Raw genomic sequence first — 24,598 nt, 5'->3', positions numbered from 1 at the left:
CAGAGGAGAACAGCAGAAGCAGCATCATATGCATATTTTCAATTGGTATGCTCCTCAATACTTGTGCTCACAGATGACAATGGTACATACTCAGCATAACTATAACACCAGGGCCAGCGTGCGGTCATGTTAAATCCCTCGAATAAATAATGTAGCCACAAGTACTGGACTACCAGAACTACTACACCAATGCCATATTGTGGAATAGCCTTCTGCTATTATTCATAATGAAAGGAGCTTATAGAAGTCAGGTTAGTGCTTATTTATGGAATATGGTCACAGGTTTATTATGAAATCTTTAATTACATTTTTACCTCAGCTATCGAATAATCCTTGTATTTTGATGTGGGCGTTATTATTTTTTATTTCACTTGTAGTGGTGTGTTTTTTGGATTTCAGGATTTTATTATTTTATTTAATGCTGAATGTCTTGTATTTCTTTGTGTTTCTTTTGTTTTTTTAACATCTTGAGACCTTGTTAGAAATGTCTTTTCACTTTATCATGTTATCACTTAGATTTTAGTTTTTGTGTCTGTATTCCATAAATACATCACATCATAGTGAGTGTATGGACAAACTGAAAAATGACCTTGTAGTCCACGACTTTACTGTCTATTAAATGTGTGGGTGACTGCAAAGGTGATTTGGCCTATACATTTGATGTATTGTGTCGCCCCCAACAGGAAGCCAAAAGAACTTCAACAAGCTGAGCGAAAAATCTCTGAACCATAAAGGCCTTACTGATGAAATATCTGTTACAGTGGCCTAATGAACTTCATATGAATAAAAAAAAAAAAAAGAACTACTACACTACACTACATTAAAAAATATAAAGCACAAGGTAATTTAGGGTGAATATGCATGCAAATACTGCTTTGGGCACCTATAGATTTTTACATAGGCTATATTTTAATGGTATACATTCATGGTATTATAATCGCACGTAAACTGACCACCCACACAAAACAAGATAAAACTATTAACTATTAACTATTTAAAAATGGTGTAAACGGAGAATGATGGGCTAAATGAGAGTTTTTTATTAAACATTTAACTCAACATGATAATAGTTCACTGCCTTATAACCTCCGACTAAATATTTATTTCACAAAATTAATTACAATCATTCTCATCCAAATTTAAACGCAAAGGTGCATGAGGTTTCTAAAATATCCTGCCACATCCTCACTGAACGAAACAAGCCACTAGAGAGCGCTCCCAAATGTGTTTTTGCTCAGCCTGCTTGCAGTACAGATGTACAGACGGGCCTCTGGACCAGTCTGCGTTCGGAGTTGGCAAATGCGTCAAGTGAGCCAAAATAACGGAAGTTGGGTGATCTCACTTCCAAACTAAAGGCGCGATTCAAGCGCAGGGCATTCTTATATTCGCTGATTTTGACGGGTATTTCCAGGATTCTAGGACTTTACAGCAGCTCTTTATTTAATAAATTTGAAGGTCATGTACAGAACATGAGGCTTTTATCAGACATATATTTTCTGCACAACCTCCGTAGATACAAATGTTAAATATTCAACGGCTTTTATGTTGAAAGTAATGACTGGAAGTCCTTTTCCTCACTCTGGCGAGCTTGAAACGGATAGCGTTGGGATAGGCCATAACAACCACCCAACAAGGCGCTGGCTACTATGGGGAAATACCGAACCGAACCGCATAAAAAAACGGTTAATGGTTAGTTTTTTAGTCGAGATTAGTGTTGGAAATCCACCGGAAAGTGGATGCAAGTGGAAATTACTGCATATTGGGGCTTAAATGTGGACGTTGACGTCGAGCCGTGCGTAATGAGCAGAGTTGGAAAAAGAAGGTGTTGAGCTGCATTTTTTTTCTCTCTGCCAGGGACAACTTGGGTCGGAGTGCTGCCTAAACTAAGAGGTGATACGAAGAAAAATAATGCCTGCGACGCTCTCTACTCTCTGGTAAATATGTTTTTAACGCTTTCAACAGTTGCATCGCGTCTTACTCGAAGTAAATAGCTGTTTCCTAAGGGGTAAAGTCAAAGCGACACAGCAGAGATAGCTTACCCTAGCCTCTTAGGATATGCTACTAATTACAGGGCTGTGGTGAATATGATTCCTCTTCGTAGGCTATGGCGAAATATTTGGGCATTAGTTCCCATTTTCATCAACTGAGGGACACAACCCTCTTGATTTTTGCTCTTAAAAGCACTTTTTAAACCAAGGTTTCCGCTGAGCAGCGATAGCCCACCAGTAGCTCAAGGAGCTCCGCGTTCACGTCAGGCTAACAAAGCCGCTGAAAATGATCGGTTTCTGGATACACGGTTTACAGACGGGATCCAGTCCGTCTCTTTTGTGAGTCTGGGTCGATTAAAAAAAGTTCAGGATAGATGTGTATTATAACTTAACTGACCGACCTACATGTTGCTTGAATTGTATCGGTGATAAATGGTTGTTGATAGGTTGTGCTATGGTAACAATATAGCTTGTCATCTGGTTATTGCAGTCGGTAGTATTACTGTCCATAAGGCTTTAATGGTGTATCATAGTCATATAATTCACAGAAGCCAAGTATTCAGAATAAATCTAGAGGTCAGTAATTAATATGATATCGATTAATCGGTTTGACTAATTTGATACGAAATAAGGTAAAGAATTCCCTGATTCTAGCTGCTTATATACGAATATCTTCTGGTTTCTTTAGTCCTCTATGGCAGAAAATTGACTGTCTTTGGGTTGTGGACCAAACAAGACATTTGTGGACGACATTTTTCACAATTTTCTGACATTTTATAGACCAAACAACTCGTTGATTAATCGAGGAAATAATCAACAGATGAACAGATTATGAAAATAATCTTTACAGCTTTGAATAGCTGTAGATTTGCATGCATCTTTTATGCAATTCACTGGAGATATCCTATCTAGTTTACAGACTTCATTTTTATTTGCCTAACCTACTTAAAGAATGTTTTTCTTGCTATCTCATGGGGTTTTGAAATTCAGTGTGTCCTCTAACAATGTATGTGATGTTTGCTTTCATCACTGTCCATTTAAGTAGTGAGGAGCCACATGCACACAGTGATAATCCCATCGTAATCTTACTGAAATTCTGGTTAGACTCAGCATTTAGTACATCCTGTTGTCATCCACTGAAAAGGCAACCTGTGTGTTTCTTTCTGTCTCGGTTCGGAAAAAGGTGCATTCACTGCGTCCTTCAGCATCCAGGTTTCTCCTTTTACCAGGTTAAGTATTTGTGTCAGTGCTCCGGGGCAATATAATGACATGTAATTATTGGAGTTGTATGCTCAGACGTCCATGACTGGCATGAAAGGCCATATGCCTGCAAGTACTTGCCTCAGAGTAACTGAATGAGCCGGACTGTGGCCTGAATGCTATTTACCCCTGTTAGCTGGACAGAAAACTCAACAAGGAGCATTGACAACATGCTCAAAATAAGCACTCACTGTTTCCCGAGCTGCCGTTCATTCTCTGGATATTGACTGCCAGGCTGTGTGTAAAGTCGCTGGAGTGTGCACTGCACACTTAACATTCTTCATTGAAAAGATGGCACTTTTCTGTGCTTGTTTGCAAACAGACGTAGAATGTGTCATTCATCCATTCATTATGTATCAATCATGTTTTCCTCCAAGGGTCGAAAAAGAAAAGAAAACATCAAAGCTGATTAAATACCATGTCTGACACAGTTTTGTGTGTATTGTGGCCTCCAGAGCAAGAAAAATTAAATCAGCTGACAACATAGTCAGTGAAATGCCAAATATGCAACACTAAAGTTCATATTGTTGGTTGACACAGGCTAATCCAGAGGCTGCCCACCATGAGTCATCATTACGGGCACTTTTGTTTCCTCTATCTGTCTCTGTCATGTCAGGTTGTTGCTGTTTTCTAGCTGGTTCTGGTTCCTGCAGTTTCCTGTAGCTCTCCCAGCAGAGCCTGTAATCAGTCGAATGGCCTGATTCAATACTGATTGACCTGATTGGCAAAAACACTGCAGAGGTAAGCAGTGCACTCTGCCTCTGGATTTTGTCTCTGCAACTATCATTTCATACAAAGTGTGACATCATTATTATTTTAGAGGAAGTCTTTTATTGTGGTTTTTCTTTCCACCTGTGGTTCACTCACATCTCACTGTGTGATGTGTCAATACTGTGGAGGTCACTGTGTTAGAAAGTCCTGGTTTCGGCTTGCTGCTGCGTTGCATATTATGATCCTTTTAGAGCGAATGTGATTGTATCAAATATCCAAAGAGTCAAACAGTCTGTAATAACTGTCTGGTTTGCAAACATACATAATGGCCCCTATAACGAGGTCATTTAACAAGTTTTATATGAAGCAGACCAGACCTGCATCCTTTCCTGCGATATCACAAGTCAAATAAATTATCTATGCTGCTTCTGTGCTGAGTGTGATGAGGCTTAATTTGATAATAACATGCAAGCATTGCAATAGATGATAAAAATTCTCTGTTGAAGAAATAAAATGAATGAGCTTTGTACTTGAGAGCTCTGTTACATAAAGAGCACTTTGCAGCTACTGTGTAATTTTAGACAGGAAAAGTGTTTAAGGGGACATATTTCAGTGTTTCTGCTGCTGCTACCCTTTCATTCAGGCCCGACTGTGACACAGTGATTGCTCTTCTGCAGTAGATTAGGGTCTGTGTCGCTGAGCCTAAAAGACATGACTATCATAAGGGGGTGATTTCATCATTTCATTCACAGTGGGCACATGTGACGACACAGGTCTCTTTGTGGCATTTAAGATAACAGCGCATGTCTTTATAGATTCATTCACTGTTTGCATACAGTTACAGAAAAAAAATCCAGAAATAGAAAAGTCTCCATCCACCGCTACGCTGCGCAAGTAATTGTTCACATCACTTATGATTGCTGAAGTCTTGTCATGCCATTTTAGCCTCATTACCAATGTCACTTTGATTCTAAATGTGGGTAGATGTGTGTCGTTAGCCACGCTGTAGTTAAAGAGGGGGATGACCCGTAAACGTCTGCATTCAAATAATAAAAGTACTGTTGAAATTTGGGGTTGCAGATAGAAAAAAGGGGGACCCAGATACCTACCTCTTCCCCCACCTTTTCTTTAGCCCGCGATGAGGAAATCCACATAAATGATTGATAAAGTGCCTAGACTGTCATTTGAATAATACATTGGTCCTGTTCTTGTGCCTGGGCATTTTTTTAATGGTTATGTTGTGCAGGAGGAAGGCACTGTTTTTTTAACCTTTTTTAGACATTTTCAAGTGGCTGATTTTAAAAAAAAAATAAAAAAAATAAAACGATCCAGATGACTGAAGCAAGGTGAGGAGTTTGAAAGGTTGCATATGTCGGTGTGTGTGTGTGTGTAGACAGAGAGAGATAGGTGGGGGCAGGGAGTGTCTCCTGTCACCTCTCATTAGGGACGCATAGTCCAGCTCGGCCTGCGACTGCCCTCCCCCGTCTGTGGCGCTGCCCTCCTCTGCTCTCGGCCCGAGCGACAACAGAGCAGCACACACTGTTTCAGTCCAAACTGCAGAAAGAGTGTCTTAATGTTCAGCATCAGAGGGATTATGGCGGAAAATATGCTTCCTATTGAACAGTGTGAGTCAGGTCTCAAGGAAATAGAGGAGCTGTCCTAAATTATGCTTTTAGGATTCTGCACTGCAGCTGAAGTTAAATTTGGTTCACTCATTTGAATGAGTTAAAGCTTTGAGTGCGCCTCGCCGGGAATCTGCGTGTTGTTCATTTGATGTGTTGGTTGCTTTGTTATATTCTGCCTCTGCTGTTCTCCTTTGAGTATCCCCCTCCACCCTCCAACTCCACCCCACCCACCCCCTTTTTGTAAACAAGACAGTATATATCTCAAGGGCTTCCTCCTCTTTCCTACATATTCAAATTCAATTTCTAATTTTGTCCAAATGAATTCCCTGTGAAGATGGGGCTTATTTAAAGCGGTCTAATGAAATAAAGATCAACCAACATTTTTATTGGAGTGCTCCAGTGTGACTGCTCGGTGACTATTTGTGTGTGTGTGTGGAATAAAAGGCTGTAGTTTTCCATCGAACCCTTGGGAGGCCGCAGAGTGCTGCTCTAAGGGGGAGACACAATGATTTATTAGTATGGTGGGCAGGAAAAACTAGCAGTCTGAGATAAAACAGATCACACTTTGAGTTCTCTGTCTGCTCTCACACAGAAAAGAGACGAAATGTGAGTCCATGTGACCCATTCTTATATTGAACTATTAAAGGTCCAGAGCATTGAGTCTTTTAATGTTGATAAAGGAGCATGTTGTAAGTGCCCGTGGAAACCTGAGAAGCTATTCCTCTAAGTTTGAACATTTCAGTATTTCTCCAGTCCTCTCGCAGGTAGAAATTAAGCTAGATTTACTCAACTTTTAGTTAATAGCCTGCTTATTTGAAAGTATTCTTAGTTAATGAGGTTCCCAGTTTTCTGTCAGACAGTAGCCAGCGACCGTACAAAGAGGAGAACAGAGAAGCTACTGAGAGTACCTTGGCCGGAGCCATGTTTGGCAGGAGTAACACATGTTGGGCTAAAAAGCAGCTATTTGAAGTTTCTCACCTCTGTCACAATCATAAATGCATAGTTTCCCGTCTTTGAGTTATGTTTGTGTGACCCAACGGTACAATTTAACAGCCACCTAAATAATCAAGTTTATTCTTTTGTGACATCTGTGTGCATTATCGATTAAATCCTCGATTAAATGGCTCTGTTTTATTCAAGTGTGTCATTAAGTCATGACAGTGTGACAGTGACCCTGAAACTGAAGCAGCTACCATTCATTTTATTATTTGTACCTGTGCTTCTCCTACCGCGACATGTGAAAATATCCTCTGTGGGGGGTATAGCTCGTTGAGAAGTAGTTAATGGATAAAGGATAAAGTAACGAGGCAGGAATGACTGTTTTCAACAAATCTAAATATGTAAATACCCGACAAATGAAAGCAATTCACCACATTGATGTAAGAATCATATAAAAATACAATATCGCCAGAAAGCTGCTCTGCTCGCCCACAGTTGCTCAATATAACAAAAAATATTACAGTGAAAAGTTCCACTGTATCAACATTAAGTCAAAATGTCTGATTCTACCATCATATTTCCCACCCCTGTTACACATCATGCACTAAAATGGCACTCAAACCTGACATTTCTCATTATAGTGCTTTTATTAAACAAAGCTGTTGAACAGAGTTTCCTTGAACTGCTACAAGCAGTTAAGTCTGTCTGTACTGACATGAACTGAAAAGTAAGGCAAAGTTTGAAATCTAGCTACAGTATGAAGCTGCTCGGCTTGCTTGACCTTGCTAGAATAATTGTCACTAAAATAAGCAGAAAAAGTTACTTTGCTAATATATATGCACACTGAAAACTGGAAAAATCATTAGACTACAACTGTTTAAACAGTTAAAGCGGAGAAGATGGGGCAAAGGCAGAGCGGTTTGTGCTGGGTCATGCCTCCCTCCAAAAAATGACCGTACGTCTGCATTTGATTTGTTGTTGACTGCCAGTTTAGTATTTCCTGAGGGCCAAGCAGAGGAAGTCTCTGGTTAACCTAAGTCACAGTAGAAGATTATAGATAGAAACCCAAACACACAGTCTTCAGATGAGGACCGTCATTCTTTCAAAAAAAAAAATCCCCTTCAACACAATTTTTTTTACCATTTTCAAGTCTATAAAATTGCCAAGACTGCGATGATTCATGTTTGTGCTGAAATAAATGTGGCTGAAACAGAACAGTGTGATAGATAGTAATAGATGTCCCTCTGTTCAGTTTCTTTAACACTGACGCCCCGGGCCATTCGTTATCTTTGACAGGGTCCAAACAGTCCAAACTCATTATGTTTTAATCCTGTGAGATGTTACTCAGCAACATTTAAAACTCAATCACTCTTTGGCTGAAACATCTCTCTTTGCTGTTTTCTCTCTGTCCTCTTTCATCTTCCTTCCTCCAGGCATGGCAGACTGGGCCCGGGGCTCTGAGGACGCTTCAGAGGATCCGTGCCTGACCCACGACTGAGCATTGAGAGGAATACGTCGTCTGAGCAGAATGACTCAGCAAGAGGGGGGACCCCCAAATAGCAAGTGAAGAGAAGTGAGGATGGGTGCCAATGGATCCAGCTATCCACACTCATGCTCCCCACGCATAGGGGCAAATGCACAGGCACAGCAGACTTTCATAGGTAGGTGTTTACTAGGTGGTTTAATTAACTGTGCTGTTATCGGCTGCTCAGTTAAACACGATGTTCCCGCTTTTTTCTGATAGGAATGTCAGATGTGATTGCTTTGCTTGGCTGAAGGTGTTCACGCTATATTCCTGAACCCAATTTGGCACCTTGCCCCCTGGCCACAAAGACACATTGGGGGGTCCAGAAAAGCCAAGCTCACCCTTTTATTTTCATTAACCTGCTTCCATGGCAACTAATGGTGTGAATATTTTTGTGTATGAGAGCTCTTGAACTGGGCCAGTGAGTCAGAGCGGCCACAAATAACTGTTGTGACTAGTTTTTTCTGCCATTCTGGATTTGAAAAGAAACTTGTCTAAAGTAGGCTGGTAAAAAAAACACATAAAATCTGCAGTGTGGGACTTTTCTGTCCCCCTTTTGGCAATGAGAGTAATTACAAAAACCAATCAGCACATGCTCACATCATGGCTCTGCCATAGCCTTCTCCGTTGTTTTGAACATCACACAATCCCCATGAAATACCCGTTTCATGATCAGAATTTGATCCATTCAGTTTGGTAACATTTGGAAAGTCTAGAAGAGCTGTAGGATTAAATTATTTTATCCCCACTCCAGTTAGCAAAGAGCTAAGTGGGCATTAGCCAACTGGGTTGGCGGAAGTCTAAAGTGAGCACGCTCTGCCAATAGAGCATGCACAGTATGCCTTCATCCGGCCAGTGCAGCAATGTCAAACTGGACACCGGATTTAAAAACTATGTATACTGTGAAATACAGAGAGATTTATCTGGCAGTGATGGGCTTAATCAGTATTGTATTAACTCGTTTAGCAAGGGCTTGAACATAACAAACTTCCATTCATATGTAAAAGTCCCACACTGGAGGTTTAAGTCAGGGCCAAAGTAGTTACTATCAGATTTTAAAAGTAATTTGTAGCTTAAAGAAGTACCAGCTTTGCAATATTTTTCTTAGCTTTATATGCTTCTGAGGTGATTATGATCAGGCCTTAGACACCAGGGTGCAGGGTTGTTTTTTTTAAACTTTTGCTCTAATGTTGTCATAGATGACATCATTGTCAGTGAGTACTTATAAACTACAGCTAGCATATTACTGTCAGTCTGTTAGTTTATACCCACATCAGTGAAAAAACGTGTGTCACATGGGGTCTATCAGGTTGTCTGAGTGGGATTTTTCCAGGGCCATCTTTGATTGGTTGGGAGAGATCAGTGTCTTTTATCAGGACTTTTAGGAGACATCTTTGATAATCCTATTCTGGTTTATAGCTGTGGGTTTTTCATACAGTCCTGAATGAGAGTTCAGAAAACGTTCCCAAATTCACTTTCACAATGAGTCAGGTCTGAGGTTTTTCCAGACTTCTTCTTTAAAGTGAAAGTATTGTTAAAGGAGCCACATTATCAGTGTAGCCCCTGAGACCTCTGAGGTTTGCTCTTAGCTCTGTGCCGCTCAGTGGAGCTGGCCTGGGCTGCGGATGATTCACAGTGTCAGAATGATTACTATTTGGGTCACACTGATGTATGCTTAGAGAGAGTAGGAAGAGAGGATCTCCTTGGCAGAGCTTCCTCTGACGTACAGGGTCTGTCAGTCATGCCAAAGATGACTGTTATTTAGTGTAAATGATTGGCGCTAAGTATTCAAATGGACTGAAGTTTATTAAGTAGCACAAAGCATGTTTGCTGTGAGCTAATTGGTTCTGTGATGCTCCGTTGTTTGGCCAAAAACAAAATTAAAAGATTCTGTTAGATTTTTTCCCCCTGTTGAACTCGATCCAGAGGTTTTGGTAGCTGGGTCATGGTACTGTGTTCCTGTCCTGACAAAGCAGACCACATCACAGGGGTACTAGTGACAGTGTTCCCAGCAGTTTGGCCTAAATAGTAAATTGTAGAAAGAGTAAAGTGGTTATGAAATTTCATGTTTCTCCAGAGGACACATTTTAAAAAGAAATTTCTAGGAAACCCTGTTATAGTTATTTAATAATGTTACTTTATATATCGAGCTTGTGGTTGTTTAAAAAGTTCTGGTGAAGCTAAACTTGCATTTTGTTATGCTTGTGTGTTCATTTCAGGGACCTCCTCCTACTCTCATCAGGGATATGGCTGGGAGTCTAAACTATACAGTCTGGAGCACGGCCATGAGCGGCCCACAGACAGGAAGAAGAAGAGCCTTGGTCTGGCGACCCTCAAGCGGCGGTTCATCAAACGGAGGAAGTCCAGCCGCTCAGCAGATCATGCGCGGCAGATGCGAGAGCTTTTGTCAGGGTGGGACGTCCGTGACACAAATGCTCTGGTGGAGGAATATGAGGGCACAGCAGCCCTCAAGGAGCTGAGCTTCCAGGCCAGCCTGGCACGTCCCGAGGCACCCAGCTTGCAGCGAGACCTGGCTGCCCTTTACCAGCATAAGTACTGCACTGATGTAGACCTCATCTTCCAAGGTACTTGCTTCCCAGCCCACCGGGCCGTCCTGGCTGCCCGCTGCCCCTTTTTCAAGACTCTGCTGTCCTCATCCCCTGGCTATGGAGCAGAGGTTCTCATGGACATTGAGACAGCTGGCATTGATGTGCCCATGTTCTCTGCCCTACTTCACTACTTGTACACAGGGGAGTTTGGGGTAGGTGGAGCGGAGGACACCAGGCTGCAGAACGTGGATGTACTGGTGCAGCTCAGCGAGGAGTTCGGTACACCCAACTCCCTGGAGGCAGACATGAAGGGCTTGTTTGACTACATGTGTTACTACGACGCTCTGCTTAGCTTCTCCTCAGACTCTGAGATGATAGAGAGCTGTAATGAAAGAGGGGCTGTGGCTGGAGCAGCAACTGGTGTCTCAGGAGGTAGCGGGTGCCCGGGAACCCCAGATGAAGACCTGAGGGCTCATAAGGCTGTCCTCTCGGCACGTTCACCTTTCTTTAGGAACCTTTTGCAGAGGCGCATCCGCACAGGAGAGGAAATGACAGAGCGCACGCTGCAGACTCCTACACGCATAGTGCTGGATGAGTCCATCATCCCACGGAAATACGTGCAGGTTATTCTCCACTGCATGTACACAGATGGGGTTGAGCTCGGGCTGGTGCTGCGGGGTAGCCCCTCAGCGGGCAGCCTCGGAGAGGTGCAGGCCCTGGTTTCCGGGGGCCGGGGAGCCAGCACACGCACGGAAGAGGCCATGGAGCTGTACCATATTGCGCTGTTCTTGGAGTTCAGTATGCTGGCTCAAGGTTAGTCATGATGACACACATTTAAAGTATGAATTAAAAATACACAATGAGACATAAACTAAGGTGTGGCTCTTTTCAAACATGATTACAGACATGTTGTCCACTGTTGACTGCACTTTGTGATAATTTTGAGCAGGGCTGGCCCAACATGACCTAAAATCACAGATTAAGCTGACCATAAATGTAATATTTATTTTTTACATATCAGTCCAGGTATTTATATATACTTTGTCATGCTGTATTACTTTTGTGTAATTACAGCATGAGTAAAATACAGGGCTGTGATCATCCTCTGTTGTTGTAGTTGTTGTCAGTTCATAGATGTTTATTGGTTTTATTGGTCAGTAAGAGATTCATAATATTGATAATTCAATGAATTTGATTTATTGGCTAGCTTTGCTTGTGTGTATAGTCTGCTGCTGTCAGTTTTGTTTCATCCCTTTTATAAACTGTCCACTCACTACATGAGTCTCAGTGCTGCCAGGGTCTCAGCGAGGACAAATTGCTTAAAACCCTCAATACCAACTGTGATAAAGTTGTTAAATGGCTGCTTTAATGAATTTCAAAGTTAATTTGTCAGTCCATGCTGTCATAATTACAGTGTTGGATTATGTGGAGTCTATCATATAGGTTGGATTTTGTCTAATTGCCTTTTTGTGAATTAATGCCTCACAAGACTCGGGCTTACTTGAATGTCTCCCTCCATAAATGCATACAGTATCTCACAAAAGTGAGTACACCCCTCACATTTTTGCAAATATTTTATTATATCTTTTCATGGGACAACATTATAGAAATGAAACTTTGATATAACTTAAAGTAGTGAGTGTACAACTTGTATAGCAGTATAGATTTACTGGAGACATACTTGGCCAGTCCATCACCTTTACCTTCAACTTCCTCAGCAAGGCAGTTGTCATCTTGGAGGTGTGTTTGGGGTCGTTATCATGTTGGAAAACTGCCCTGCGGCCCAGTTTCCAAAGGGAGGGGATCATGCTCTGCTTCAGAATGTCACAGTACATGTTTGAATTCATGCTTCCCTCAATGAACTGCAGCTCCCCAGTGCCGGCAGCACTCATGCAGCCCCAGACCATGACGCTACCACCACCATGCTTGACTGTAGGCAAGACACAGTTGTCTTTGTACGCTTGACACCATCTGAGCCAAACAAGTTTATCTTGGTCTCATCAGACCATAGGACATGGTTCCAGTAATTCATGTCCTTGGACTGCTTGTCTTCAGCAAACTGTTTGCGGGCTTTCTTGTGCATCAGCTTCAGAAGAGGCTTCCTTCTGGGACTACGGCCATGCAGACCAATTTGATGCAGTGTGCGTCGTATGGTCTGAGCACTGACAGGCTGACCCCCCACCTCTTCAACCTCTGCAGCAATGCAGGCAGCACTCATTCGTCTATTTTTTGAAGCCAACCTCTGGATATGACGCTGAACACGTGGACTCAACTTCTTTGGTCGACCCTGGCAAGGCCTGTTCCGAGTGGAACCTGTCCTGGAAAACCTCTGTATGATCTTGGCCACCGTGCTGTAGCTCTGTTTCAGGGTGTTAGCAATGTTCTTATAGCCTAGGCCATCTTTATGAAGAGCAACAATTACATTTTTCAGATCCTCAGAGAGTTCTTTGCCATGAGGCGCCATGTTGAATATCCAGTGACCAGTATGAGAGTATTAGAGAGAAAACACCAAATTTAACAGCCCTGCTCCCCATTCACACCTGAAACCTTGTAACACTAACGAGTCACATGACACCAGGGAGGGACAACGACACAATTGGGCACAATTTGGACATTGACTGTGAGGTGTACTCACTTGTGTTGCCAGCTGTTTAGAGATTAATGGCTGTGTGTTGAGTTATTTCCAGAGGACAGTAAATCTATACTGCTATACAAGCTGTACACTCACTGCTTTAAGTTATATCAAAGTTTAATTTCTTTAGTGTTGTCCCATGAAAAGATATAATGAAATATTTGCAAAAATGTGAGAGGTGTACTCACTATTGTGAGATACTGTATATTAACTCCCTTAAAACCAGGTTATGCATATGTTGAAATATGTGTGATGCGCTCTGACCAGACTGGTGTGAAACGGCTTGGCTGACTGTGACGAGCTGCAGCTGCCAGTAACATATTGATAAAGGCTGGAGGGTTTGTCAGTGTCTCTGGGGCCAGACAGCTTACTTTCTGATACATGCAGTGCATCCGAGCCTCTGTCAGCACTTCATCACTGGTTTGTCGTTACTTGGATGATGGTGTCTTCTCGACTGTTGCCGCTCTTTCAGAATGACCCCAGTAACATGCCAAAGGTTAAAGCCATGTTTTGACATAATCTTTGACACTCTCGCCTGCCCCATAGTGCCACGTCTGGAAGTGCTCTATTTCAATGCGGTTAATATCTGCAATGTGCAACACCTAAAGCAGTTTGTTTTTTCCACCTAAAAGTACAACATTTTGGCCTGCCGTTCAGACTGTGTGGATCCTGAGAGGCTGTGTGACTAGACACAGTTTGTCAAATGATAGTGTCAGTTATCATATCCTCCTGGCTACAACTAACTATCTGTTTTGTCAAGCAATTGATTAAACATTTGGCCTAAAAAACAGTGAAAAATGCCCATTGCAATTTCCCATTTCATCAAATATTTAGTTTTGTGCAACAGTCCAAAATCCAATCACAATCACTTTTTACTGTAGTAAGACGAGGAAAAGCAGCAAATTATCAACCATCAGCATCAAATGTTTGTAAATGTGGGCTTTAAAAATGACTTGATTTATTGGCTGTTTGTTTTGGCTTACAAGTATTTTTTCGCAACAAATTGCAATAATGCTACAAATACTTTACAAGCTTAATGGGTGTGGAAATGGGACTCTGTAGGCTTGGAAATTACAGTAAAATCTGTCTAGTGTAAACAGGAAGCTATGGGGACAACGTGGCATATTTTTGTGCGCATAATGCACTCTGCACTAATAAACATGCTGTTATAAAACCTATTTTAAAAGCACAGGATTAGCTGTGGGAAGCTGCTGTATTGACTGAAGAGCCAAGAATCAATCACCTTTTTTAAGTGCAGCGATCTGAATGGTGCTTTACTGTAACACACACACACACACACACACACACACACACACACACACACACACACACACACACACACACACACACACACACACACAGCTGGTTAGACACCACCTCCCACCCCTTGAGCTGCAGTGTCGCTCTTTGGGTCATTCTGGCAGCTTAAGCCAGGAAGCAGGCAAACAGTGTCATCCCCACGCACCATCACCTCCTCCTCCCTCCCCCCATTCAGCAACCCCCTACTCGAGGATATTTTTATCCCCTCTCCACCCTCTCCCGCTGTGCTGTGCGGCTCTAATCAGTTCCCATGAAACCTCAATGTGGAATGTGGTGAGATGTTTGAGGTTGACCCGATGTCATTTGTCCAAGTCCCCTCTCTTTGTCTGTTCTGCAGCTTCCTGTTATTCCCCCCTGTACGAGATCTCTCTTTCATGCTTTTTTTTCCTCACAATTTTACTTCAGAAAATCTTGCGCTCCAGAGAGTCACATAAGCCTCCGCATCTATGGGGGTTTGATTATGAAATGAGAAATTTTGTCTGAGTCCATTCCACAGCTGGACACCTCAGTAGCTGCGATGTCTCTTCAGGAGGCAGCAGAGAGAGGCTTATGTCAGAGGTTTAATATGGAGGGAGCCCTCTCATCTGTCACACTGTCGTCCCCCTTTCCGTGCTCCACGACTGCTGCCCTCTTGCTGTGTGAAGATTTTGGCCCGTGGAGGTTTTTCCTGTAGCGGTTGAGCTCTCTGTCATTCTTCCTCATTAAATCTCAAGAAGTGTATCCCTTTACGACTCCATCTCACTCAAATGGCAACCAATATTAAAAGCCTTATTAATTTTTCAAGTGCACCGCAGAGATAATAGCCGGTTAGTGTGGGTTGAGAGAGAGTGTGTGTGTGTGCGTGCGTGTGTGTGTGTTACCTTCTCTCCCTTTGTGCTCGCCCACTGACTAACCAGTGCTTCCAGTGCCCTATCTTGTTTTTTGGAATTGGCTGACTTGAAGTACCAGTCCCCGAGTGATCATCACACATGATTTACATCCACAGACTTGTTTACTGACCAGTGAGTGCTGCTGATGTTTTAAGTGGATTTGGAGCCTGCAAGCTCCATAAACACAGAGCTCCAATAATAACAGCAAGACAGGATGCATACATCCTCCCAAAGTCAGTGTATTGTTGAACTGTCTGTTGCTGTTCCTGCAGTTTTGTTGATAGTCTTGTCAGTCAGCTCGGCGCATGTGGCGTACCACCCGTGGAGAGAAAGGGGAGGTGGGTTAGTATTAGATATAATGCTGATTCTAATCTCCAGCTCATAATAAAAAGTGCTGCATTTTTAAAAGACTGACTTGGTTAACATTGGAGCAGAGCTGTTGTTTTCGTGTGTGTGTGTGTGTGTGTGTGTGTGTGTGTGTGTGTGTGTGTGTGTGTGTGTGTGTGTGTGTGTGTGTGTGTGTGTGTGTGTGTGTGTGTGTGTGTGTGTGTGTGTGTGTGTGTGTGTGTGTGTGTGTGTGTGTGTGTGTGTGTGTGTGTGTGTGTGTGTGTGTGTGTGTGTGTGTGTGTGTGTGTGTGTGTGTGGTGTAAAGGTGAGAGACTGAAAGTGAGCAAAAGTACTTTCTCAGAAGACAAGACAGCACAAGGACGAGTGGTAGAGACGGAGGCACAGATGTTGGGACTCCATTCCTGCTTCCAATCTGTTTATAGCATATAAAAAAGGCAAAAAGCCCGGGTCCACATTTCAACTTCATCCGTCTTCTTAACGATGCAGGATTTCCACCCTTCGATAAAAATTCTGCAGGGGCCCAGCTTCACATTTACCCGCAGGGACGGACTGCCCCAGACTTCACTAACCCTAACCCAAAGGGGAAGTGCATCAGAAGTGTATGCGTGCATGTATGCATATTTGCATGTGCATTCAGTGACGTGTGTGTGACGCTGATGGACAAATATGAAGCGTCTGATTCCGAAGCAAAAAACATCGCTGCAGTCATTCTCAAGTCTGGCAACCAATTTCCCAGAGTGTATGTTCAAAGTGCTGGTTTGGGGGCACAGAGGAAGCTTAGATCCTCTAGCTTAAGATAAGAGTTTCCCAGAGGATAGTTGCTGCCGGCAGATCTTACCCAACCCAGAGCTGATGGACAGGATGGCCTGGAATGAGGAAGTCAGTTCTGGGCAGCTCGGACTAGATGTGAATCAGTCTGGATTCATCTCTGTGGGTGTCTGTTTTGTAACGTTATTGATCATAGAGTGGCAGAATAGAAGCCACTGAAGTTCTGTTTTTTTGAGGGTTGGCGTAGATATCTTGACCAATCACTCTAATGTTAAGCTGTGTTGATGTTACAGGGTTTAATTCTGTCTGAACAGAGTTTGAGCGCCAGTGTAGGCAGACTTTTGACAACTTGGCTCTTTTATAAGTGGCTAGAGCAGCAGGTACGTAATTCCCTAAGCCTACTGTTGTTTTTTTAATGCATTTTTGATTCATACACACAGGTTCGTACACATTGGCACTGTGTGTGTGTGCGTGTGCGCTCGTGCACTGGCAGCACATTTCCTCAGGCTGCTGTGTTTACTTATCACGGTTAAGAGGAGGCAGCTTGAGACTGAAACACATCAAGGTATCAAAGGCATTTTTGTGGGCTGGTGTGTTACCGAGTTAAACCACTGCCTGCGAATCTGGTATGTGCTCTGATTTAAGAAACACAGTAAGGAGGATGTTGGGGCTTGTAGAAGGAGACCCCTGGGTCAGTGAATAAGAGTCAAAACTACAAATGATCTTGCAGAATGATTTCTTGTATTACTGTAATCACAAACTGAAATTCCTCTCAAATTGACATTAGATTTTGATACAGTCTATATTTTTGGTACTTGTTTATAGGATATGAATCATTGGTGCCCACATAGAGACTTGATTGGGTGCAAATTGTTAATTTTCTGTCTCATTGGTTCTCGCAGGCTGTGAGGACATAGTTGTGGAAAGCCTGTCTCTGGACTCACTCGTCCCCATCCTGAAGTGGAGTTCCCAGCCATACGGCTCCAAGTGGGTCCACAGGCAGGCCATGCACTTCCTCTGCGAGGAGTTCAGTCAGGTTGTCACTTCAGATGTTCTCTACGAGCTCAGCAAGGAGCACCTTCTCAGCGCCATCCAGTCCGACTACTTACAGGTGAGGAAACAGAACATCAGTCTGTTGTCACCTTTGATGACACCCCACAATGTGGAAGCTACATTTCTACCTTCAGCTATGCACATGCACACACTTCATACAGGTTCTCAGGAGTTTTGAGTACAGCATTGCCTATGGGAAATGCCTTCAAACTCAGAACCGAAGCAAACCTGTGCTGTCATCTGCATTGCCAGATGGTTGAGGTGAAGTGTTGTAATCCAACTACATAAACAAACCAGCCAGGCTCGAGCTTTGCTGGAACATCAGCTGAACATATTGCATTTTCACCTTATCCTCATTTAACAGCTTCCCAGGGTTGTTCTTGACAATATATGACCTTATCCTAATGATACTTTTGTGTCTTTCTCTATCCCCCTGTCCTATATCTCTCTTGGCCTCTCTCCCTCTCTGTACGCTGGTCTCATTCACAGGCAAGCGAACAGGACATTCTCAAGTATGTTGTTAAGTGGGGCGAGCAGCAGCTTATTAAGAGGATGGCAGACAGGGGTAAGATAATACACTCTATAATTACCCTCTGAACAGCCCCCCTAATGGCTCTGTGGAAATTACCCACTTGCCAAAGCCTCCAATATACACTTAAATGTATTACAAAAAGCAGCCAAACTTTACCCCAGAAATGAAGTGGCCTCATGGTGTCTGGTCATGTGATTGAGTGCTCTGATCTAGTAAACGGTCATCTTCAGTAGGTTTAATGGTCAAGGTTTTTAGTCATCATATTTTACGGGCTTAAAATCTGTATTGGAATGCTTAACTAAATGGCAGTTGATGCAATATTTATCCATAATTTGTTAACCATGGTTCAACAATGTGAAAAATAGCTAGCAGGCTGACTTAAAAGCATTGAAAGCATCATAGTTGCATAATAAATAGTCACAGTTATACAGTATATGTTATATTAAAATACTGCTAATGGCTGCTGCTGTCCTCATTTACCCAGAACCCAACCTGTTGAGCGGCACAGCCCACAGCGTAAATAAGAGGGGAGTGAAAAGGAGAGACCTAGATGTGGAGGAGCTAAAAGAGATCCTGTCTCCCCTCTTGCCCTTCATTCGAACTGAGCACATCTTGCCTCCACACAGCGACGTCCTCACCGATGCGGTTAGTACTCCTCGACTGCCTTTTCTCAGCTTGTGTGTATGTCTGCGTACACCTGAGCCATAGCGACCTTCATAAACCGAGCATTGATCCACATTCTCCTCTGTTTCACAGCTTAAAAGGGGTTTGATAAGCACCCCTCCTTCAGACATGCTGCCCACAGCTGAAGGGGGAAAGGCCAATGCCTGGTTGAGGCAGAAGAACGCCGGCATCTATGTGCGCCCTCGCCTCTTCTCTCCTTACGTGGAGGAGGCTAAGGTGAGGCTCATTTGCTCCTGATTAATGGGGCTTCCAGACCATGCAGGAAGCAGTAGATTATTTGTGTCCTATATAGCTATCATCAGAGATAATAGAGGTGCTGTGAAGAGGGCAGACTAACCATTAACAGCCTTGGGGAAAATTTGTGGACACGTTCATAGCTCAGCTGTACTGAAATCATTCATGCTCAGTTGTTGCCACGCGCACTCTCCATTTTTAATAGTTGCCTCTATCATCCTAACTGAAATTCATAGGCTTTCCCGGGGCCATGAATATTTATGAACATATCCACAGACCATAGAGAGTCATTATTAGATTAAGTGTCTATCAAGTGGAACTAATTTACAAACCCTTTCAATGTCCTTGAGTTGCATATAGGACTTTACATTTTTCACAAGTTCTGGTCTAATTTTCCCTCTCTCTTCTACCTTTTCTCAGTCTGTACTTGATGAAATGATGGTGGAGCAGACAGACCTGGTGCGCTTGCGGCTAGTGCGCATGTCCAACGTCCCAGACACACTCTACATGGTCAACAACGCTGTACCGCAGTGCTGTCACATGATTAACCACCAGCAAATGTCAGTTAATTCAGCCACGGCTCCATCGGTTGTGGCCAATGAAATTCCAGGTAATAGACTTGTTGCACAAATGTCCAAACTTCTCAAACATCCTTTAACATAATGCTGTGTTGTAGCTCATCCTGATCTCCCTGAGAGATTGCGATTCAATTAAAGGAATATGATAATCATTTTTTTGAGGATCCACTGCCTTCATTAATATGTGTGTTTGTATTTTGTACGTCTTTCAGTGCCTCAGCTGTCAGTGGTGAAGGAGATGATCCGGAGGCTGCAGGAACTGAGACACACAGAGCAGGTCCAGAGAGCATACGCCCTCAACTGTGGGGAGGGAGCCACCGTCAGCTATGAGCTGCAGCTGCGGGTGCTCCGGGAATTTGGTCTGGCAGATGGAGCCACTGAGCTACTGCAGGTTAGTAGAAAGCAGACTTTGTCCCCAGGGGTTAGAGGGGGATGAGAGGGCTGGAGCTGGGACAGTAACAGGGATGGTAAGGCTGAGGACGCAGATGGACCTCAGCAGTGCGGAGGACACAGACCTTGAACAAACCCGAGCAGAAGAAATCCTTGTTTGTTTTGTCAGCATCACAGCAGATGTGGACGTCTTTAGCTCATTTCTGTTTTTTGTCTTTTTAGAATCCATACAAATTCTTCCCCGATGAACGGTTTGGAGATGAGAGTCCAATTCTGGCTCTGCGGCAGGTGGGTCGATGTCGGGTAAACAGCAGCCCAGCCATGGACAGCATGTTCACAGAGCTCGAAGGGGTAGCAGGCTTCCACCCTCCTCTACCTCCTCCGCCTCCCCCGTACCACCCCCCTGCCACACCCAGCCATGCCCAGCTCAAGGGTGCCTGGCGACCCCGTGTTCCTATGCCGACCCCAACCCGTTCCTTCTCCTACCCTTGCAACCGCACCCTGATCCAGCGCCATGCGGCCGCCAAGCATGGCAGCTCGGACTACTCCTCTGCGCCCAGGCCCCAGCCCCCAGACTGCACCAACTCGCAGGCTATGGGCCGAGCTTTGCTTTCAGACCAGCAAGCGGTGAGTGTGTGTGTGTGTGTTACTTCCTAGCATCCTTGTGCTACGTTTTTGTATATTCAAATGCAGCCTCACAGTTTGGCCTGGGATCATGTGTAGCTCAACTGTCAGTCACACATTTGTATCTCATTTCCGATGCAGATGAGCATGGAGCCGGTTATGAGGGAGTTCATGCCTGACATCGCGCTGGGTGTCTCAGTTATGTCCCTGAGGGAGCAGCACATGGCAGAGATGGACAGGGAAGGCCCTCACAGCCCTATGGGCCCCTCAGGCCACCATCTGCCCCATGGGCCCTGCCCTTCTGTCCGACTCAGCCACAGCCATGGTCCTGGACATGGCCATTCCTGCAAGAGACACGCTCCTGAACCCAAGCTGGAGGCTCAAGCCGAGTTCCCTGACCTGTACGACTTTTCCTGCCGACCTGCAACTCCGACCTCCAATCACCCTCTGCCCTCCTTTGCAGGACCAGACCTCTACAGCCACAGCTGCACCCCCTCCAGCCCCTATCCACCCCCCTACATTTCTGACTCTCAGCCCCAGGGCCACCCGCAGGGACGGACTGCCTCAGACCCACTACGGTTGGATGTCCTCAGTATGACCTCTCAGAGGCATGATGGAGTTCTTGCCAGCCCCTCTGGAGCCCAGCCTAGGATGGGACATATCCCAAGGGGGCGATCAAATGAAACAGACCTGACTCATGGCTTAGGTCATTTGCGGTCCCCCAGTGGAAACATGGACAGCTATGAGGAGAGGCACACAGGGCCTAGAGATGCCCCGGAGGAGATGGTTCTTGCTGGAGAATCATCAGGTCCGGGGTCCCTTCAACAGCCTCACAGGAACAGTGTCAGCGAGGAGATCACCAGAGACCGCAGGTCACCCAGCAAGCCTGACTACCCTTACAAGAAATCTGCACTTTAACCCCACCTGAGGATCAGGGGTTGAGTTAAGAAAAGGGAACAAGTGACGAGTGGCTGTCCATCATAATGGCTGGCAAAGCACTAAATGTGTGCCTGTGTGTATGTGTGCGTGTTAAAAGAGGAGCAGAGGAAAGGGGTGGTCAGTGGTTGCTATTTATAGGATCTGTCCTTTTGTCCTACCTCTATCACACTGTGCTATCCATCACACAGTCACAGTATGGAAAGAATAAGAGCTGTAGGTTAACTGTCAATGCTCGTAATTGATCTGTTGAAGCCTGCGTGGTCCTGCTGGTGTAGAGGATGACTCGGGCTCCACTGGGATGGATTGTATTTTTGACTGTGGTTGTAAATGAAGAGGTTAGCTCCTGCAGGTCACAACACTCAATGTAGCTCAGTCGAGAACTGACGATTTAACAAAGACTATATTCATGTTGTCTGTTGATGATTTCCACCATAGAACGAGGAGCTGGCAGGATAGGAATGTTAATTTACACAAGCAAACGGCGAGCACACAGTCTGAGTATTGTGATAAAATCAAATGTAAATATTGTCTGGCTGTATTCTTGTCTACCATGACTTTTATTTCCATTTCTTCCTGTAACATGCTTATAGCAACCCACCTTGACTAGTTCCCCCTCCCGGCACTGGTGCTGCAGCACTGATGAGTAATGGGCCAAGGCGTGGTCACACAAAGCAGGAATTGGATCTGACAGGAAGTAGGTCACCAGAGCTCGTCATTCTCTGGTAACCCAGTCAGATAATTGTGTCAGGTTTTAACTATCACAACCTCTGAGTGTCTTAGCTTAGAGGCCAGGCATTTTTCAGAGAGGAGGGGTGTGGCGGGCGGGGGGGTTCATTACTGAGATACAATGGAGAATATAGGGGTGCCATGGCAACTGACGCACAGTGATCAAATGGAGTGCTGGGGGTTTGTTGGTTTTGCAGCTGAGCAGGGGTGTGTTTGTGTGCATGTGTGTCTGTGTGCGAGGATAAGTTTGATACAAGTTAGACAATCTCAGTACTGTACTCTCCCATCCTTAGTCAGGTCTGTTTGTACATATCAGAGAATCTGGGAAGAGTCTTTGGCACAGGGTGCAGCGGTCGGCGTGCTAAAGCTCCTTCTTGTTTTGTTTAATCCAATAGCATCAAGTAATCAAATCTAAAGCCTTAATCAGTGCTTGGAATATTCAGTTTTAGCTACCTTTTATTCAATTAAGTATGATGTCATTATATTGCAACCCCTGTTAATTGCTCTTTTCACTATGGACACATACACTGCAGTTTTGCAGGTGGTAGAACTGCTAAACCATGTGTGTGTATATATGTATATATATATATATATATATACACACACACACACACATCAGGCCTCCATCTAGCCACCTCACGGGAGATTGTGGGACCTGCAAAGTCAGTGTTGATACTGTTTAAATATACTGTTAAAGAGCCGCAGCAGCTGTAGCTCCAGAACCCTGCGAGTACACGCGCAAAAGCCTGTTACCGCCAACAGCTGGCGTACAACCTCACAATACGAGTATCATTGCACTGTAGGAGCCACCTGTTTATTAGTTGAAGGGAAAAGGAACAAATTAATTTTTGAACAAAAGGAAATCTTGTGTTGAAGAAAAGTTGGCGATTGCTGGCTCATATCTCCAATGGAAATTGTATATAATGAATTGAGTTCCACGTGTTCTGATGAATTTTTAAATGGTTTCTATCACATTTTAGTGGTCGTTGAAGGTTTGTGTTTTTACTGTAGTGGACAACACTGTGTACTTGTCTTTGTCATGAAATCTCACTACGAATGTGTGGTATAAAACATAAAGATTGTGTCTCAGAATCTATTTTGTTCTTAAATGTTTAAATGCATTTAGGGCATTTTGTTCAATATTGTAGGTGGTGTGGATTACCATGTTTGTAGAGATGTTCTTTTTTTTTTTTTTTTTTTTTCAATTTTCCCTTACTTTAAAAGTAACAGGAATATGTAGAGGATCTGAAGATATTAGCTCTCTAGTTAATGAAGTTGCCAAGCAGAAAAATCATTTTTCCATCTAGCTTGCTTCATGGGGAAAAAATGCAAAACTCCAGATTCCTCCCCATGTTCATGTTGGGTAGTTGTTTAATTTTCCAGGACAATGTTCCATTGAATAAAAGTCCTTGTTTTGCTCTTTGCTGTAGAGAAGTCAGTGCCTTCCCCCGCCTGCGGCTGGGCTTTTATTGGAGAAGTGACTTTGATGTCTATGCAAGCTCTTTTCTACCAGCTTACCAGCCTGCATCAAATAGTTATTTGAAATCTCATGTAGCTTGTTTTGTGTACATAGTGTTATTTAGCACCTTTTGAAATTGAACCATCTGAAATGTGTGATTGCTTGTGTTGAATTCTAACAGGTACATTGTACTTGTACGGTATCATAGAAAACGATGTTTGTAGATTGATATTAAGTTGCATTTAGTTTCACTGAATCTATTTTTCTACTGTCACCTCAAAAGGTGCGTAACAGTGGTCAACTTGGGCATCCTCAAAATAAACTGGTTTGATATTATGAAATTCACTCGACTTCTGTTGGGTTGTTTTGTGCAGTAGAAACAGAAAGTTTATTGGGAACATCCATCCACATAAAACAATGATGTCACTGTTTCAAACGTGTTTGTTTTCACTGGTCGCCACCAGACAACCTTCAACATTTTAACACACAGGCATACTTATCAAGTTCACAGGAATGCACAGGGCAGCATCGTGCTCATGTGAAATACCCATAAGCATCAGATATTTTTCAAGTATTCAGTGTTGAATCAAATTGATCTTTTGTTCATAAAAACTCAATGTGCGTAAAACAATGTTTCAAGGAACTTTTCATTTTAAGCTTCAAAGTTAAGGCATCATTATAAATCAATAGAAAAACTGGACATGAAACTGAAAATTCACACAACTCTCAATCCTTTACAACAATAACTGGAAGTCAGTACTATACATTAATTGTTCAAGCTTCATTGGTTGCAGCAAAAAGCCCTTTTATTCAACAAGGGAAAAGGCTCATCTTCTAAGTCACAC

The 24,598-nt window shown here is 43.5% G+C and overlaps 2 protein-coding genes across 3 annotated transcripts in view; both read left to right on the top strand.

Annotated features, from left to right (window-relative positions):
• LOC134000550 (inositol-tetrakisphosphate 1-kinase-like) overlaps window positions 1–24,598 on the top strand; it is a 100,535-nt gene that overhangs the window by 39,105 nt on the left and 36,832 nt on the right. The gene's annotated exons all lie outside the window — the stretch shown is intronic.
• On the top strand, window positions 1,610–24,595 carry btbd7 (BTB (POZ) domain containing 7). Of its 2 annotated transcripts, XM_062440211.1 has the most exons (12): window positions 1,610–1,934; window positions 3,865–3,989; window positions 7,957–8,184; window positions 10,268–11,410; window positions 17,437–17,645; window positions 18,077–18,152; window positions 18,604–18,764; window positions 18,876–19,019; window positions 19,458–19,647; window positions 19,828–20,006; window positions 20,228–20,632; window positions 20,771–24,595. In XM_062440211.1, the coding sequence occupies exons 3-12, from the start codon at window positions 8,103–8,105 to the stop codon at window positions 21,545–21,547; spliced, it is 3,366 nt and encodes a 1,121-aa protein (XP_062296195.1). In that variant the 5' UTR covers window positions 1,610–1,934; window positions 3,865–3,989; window positions 7,957–8,102; the 3' UTR covers window positions 21,548–24,595. The 2 variants fall into 2 exon arrangements, with proteins under 2 accessions (XP_062296195.1, XP_062296194.1); XM_062440210.1 differs by lacking the exon at window positions 3,865–3,989.

Source organism: Scomber scombrus, chromosome 19 (assembly GCF_963691925.1).
Source record: "Scomber scombrus chromosome 19, fScoSco1.1, whole genome shotgun sequence".
In the NCBI taxonomy this organism is placed as follows: domain Eukaryota; kingdom Metazoa; phylum Chordata; class Actinopteri; order Scombriformes; family Scombridae; genus Scomber; species Scomber scombrus.
Note: the sequence above shows the minus strand (reverse complement) of the source record. Positions and strands in the feature narration are given on the sequence as shown.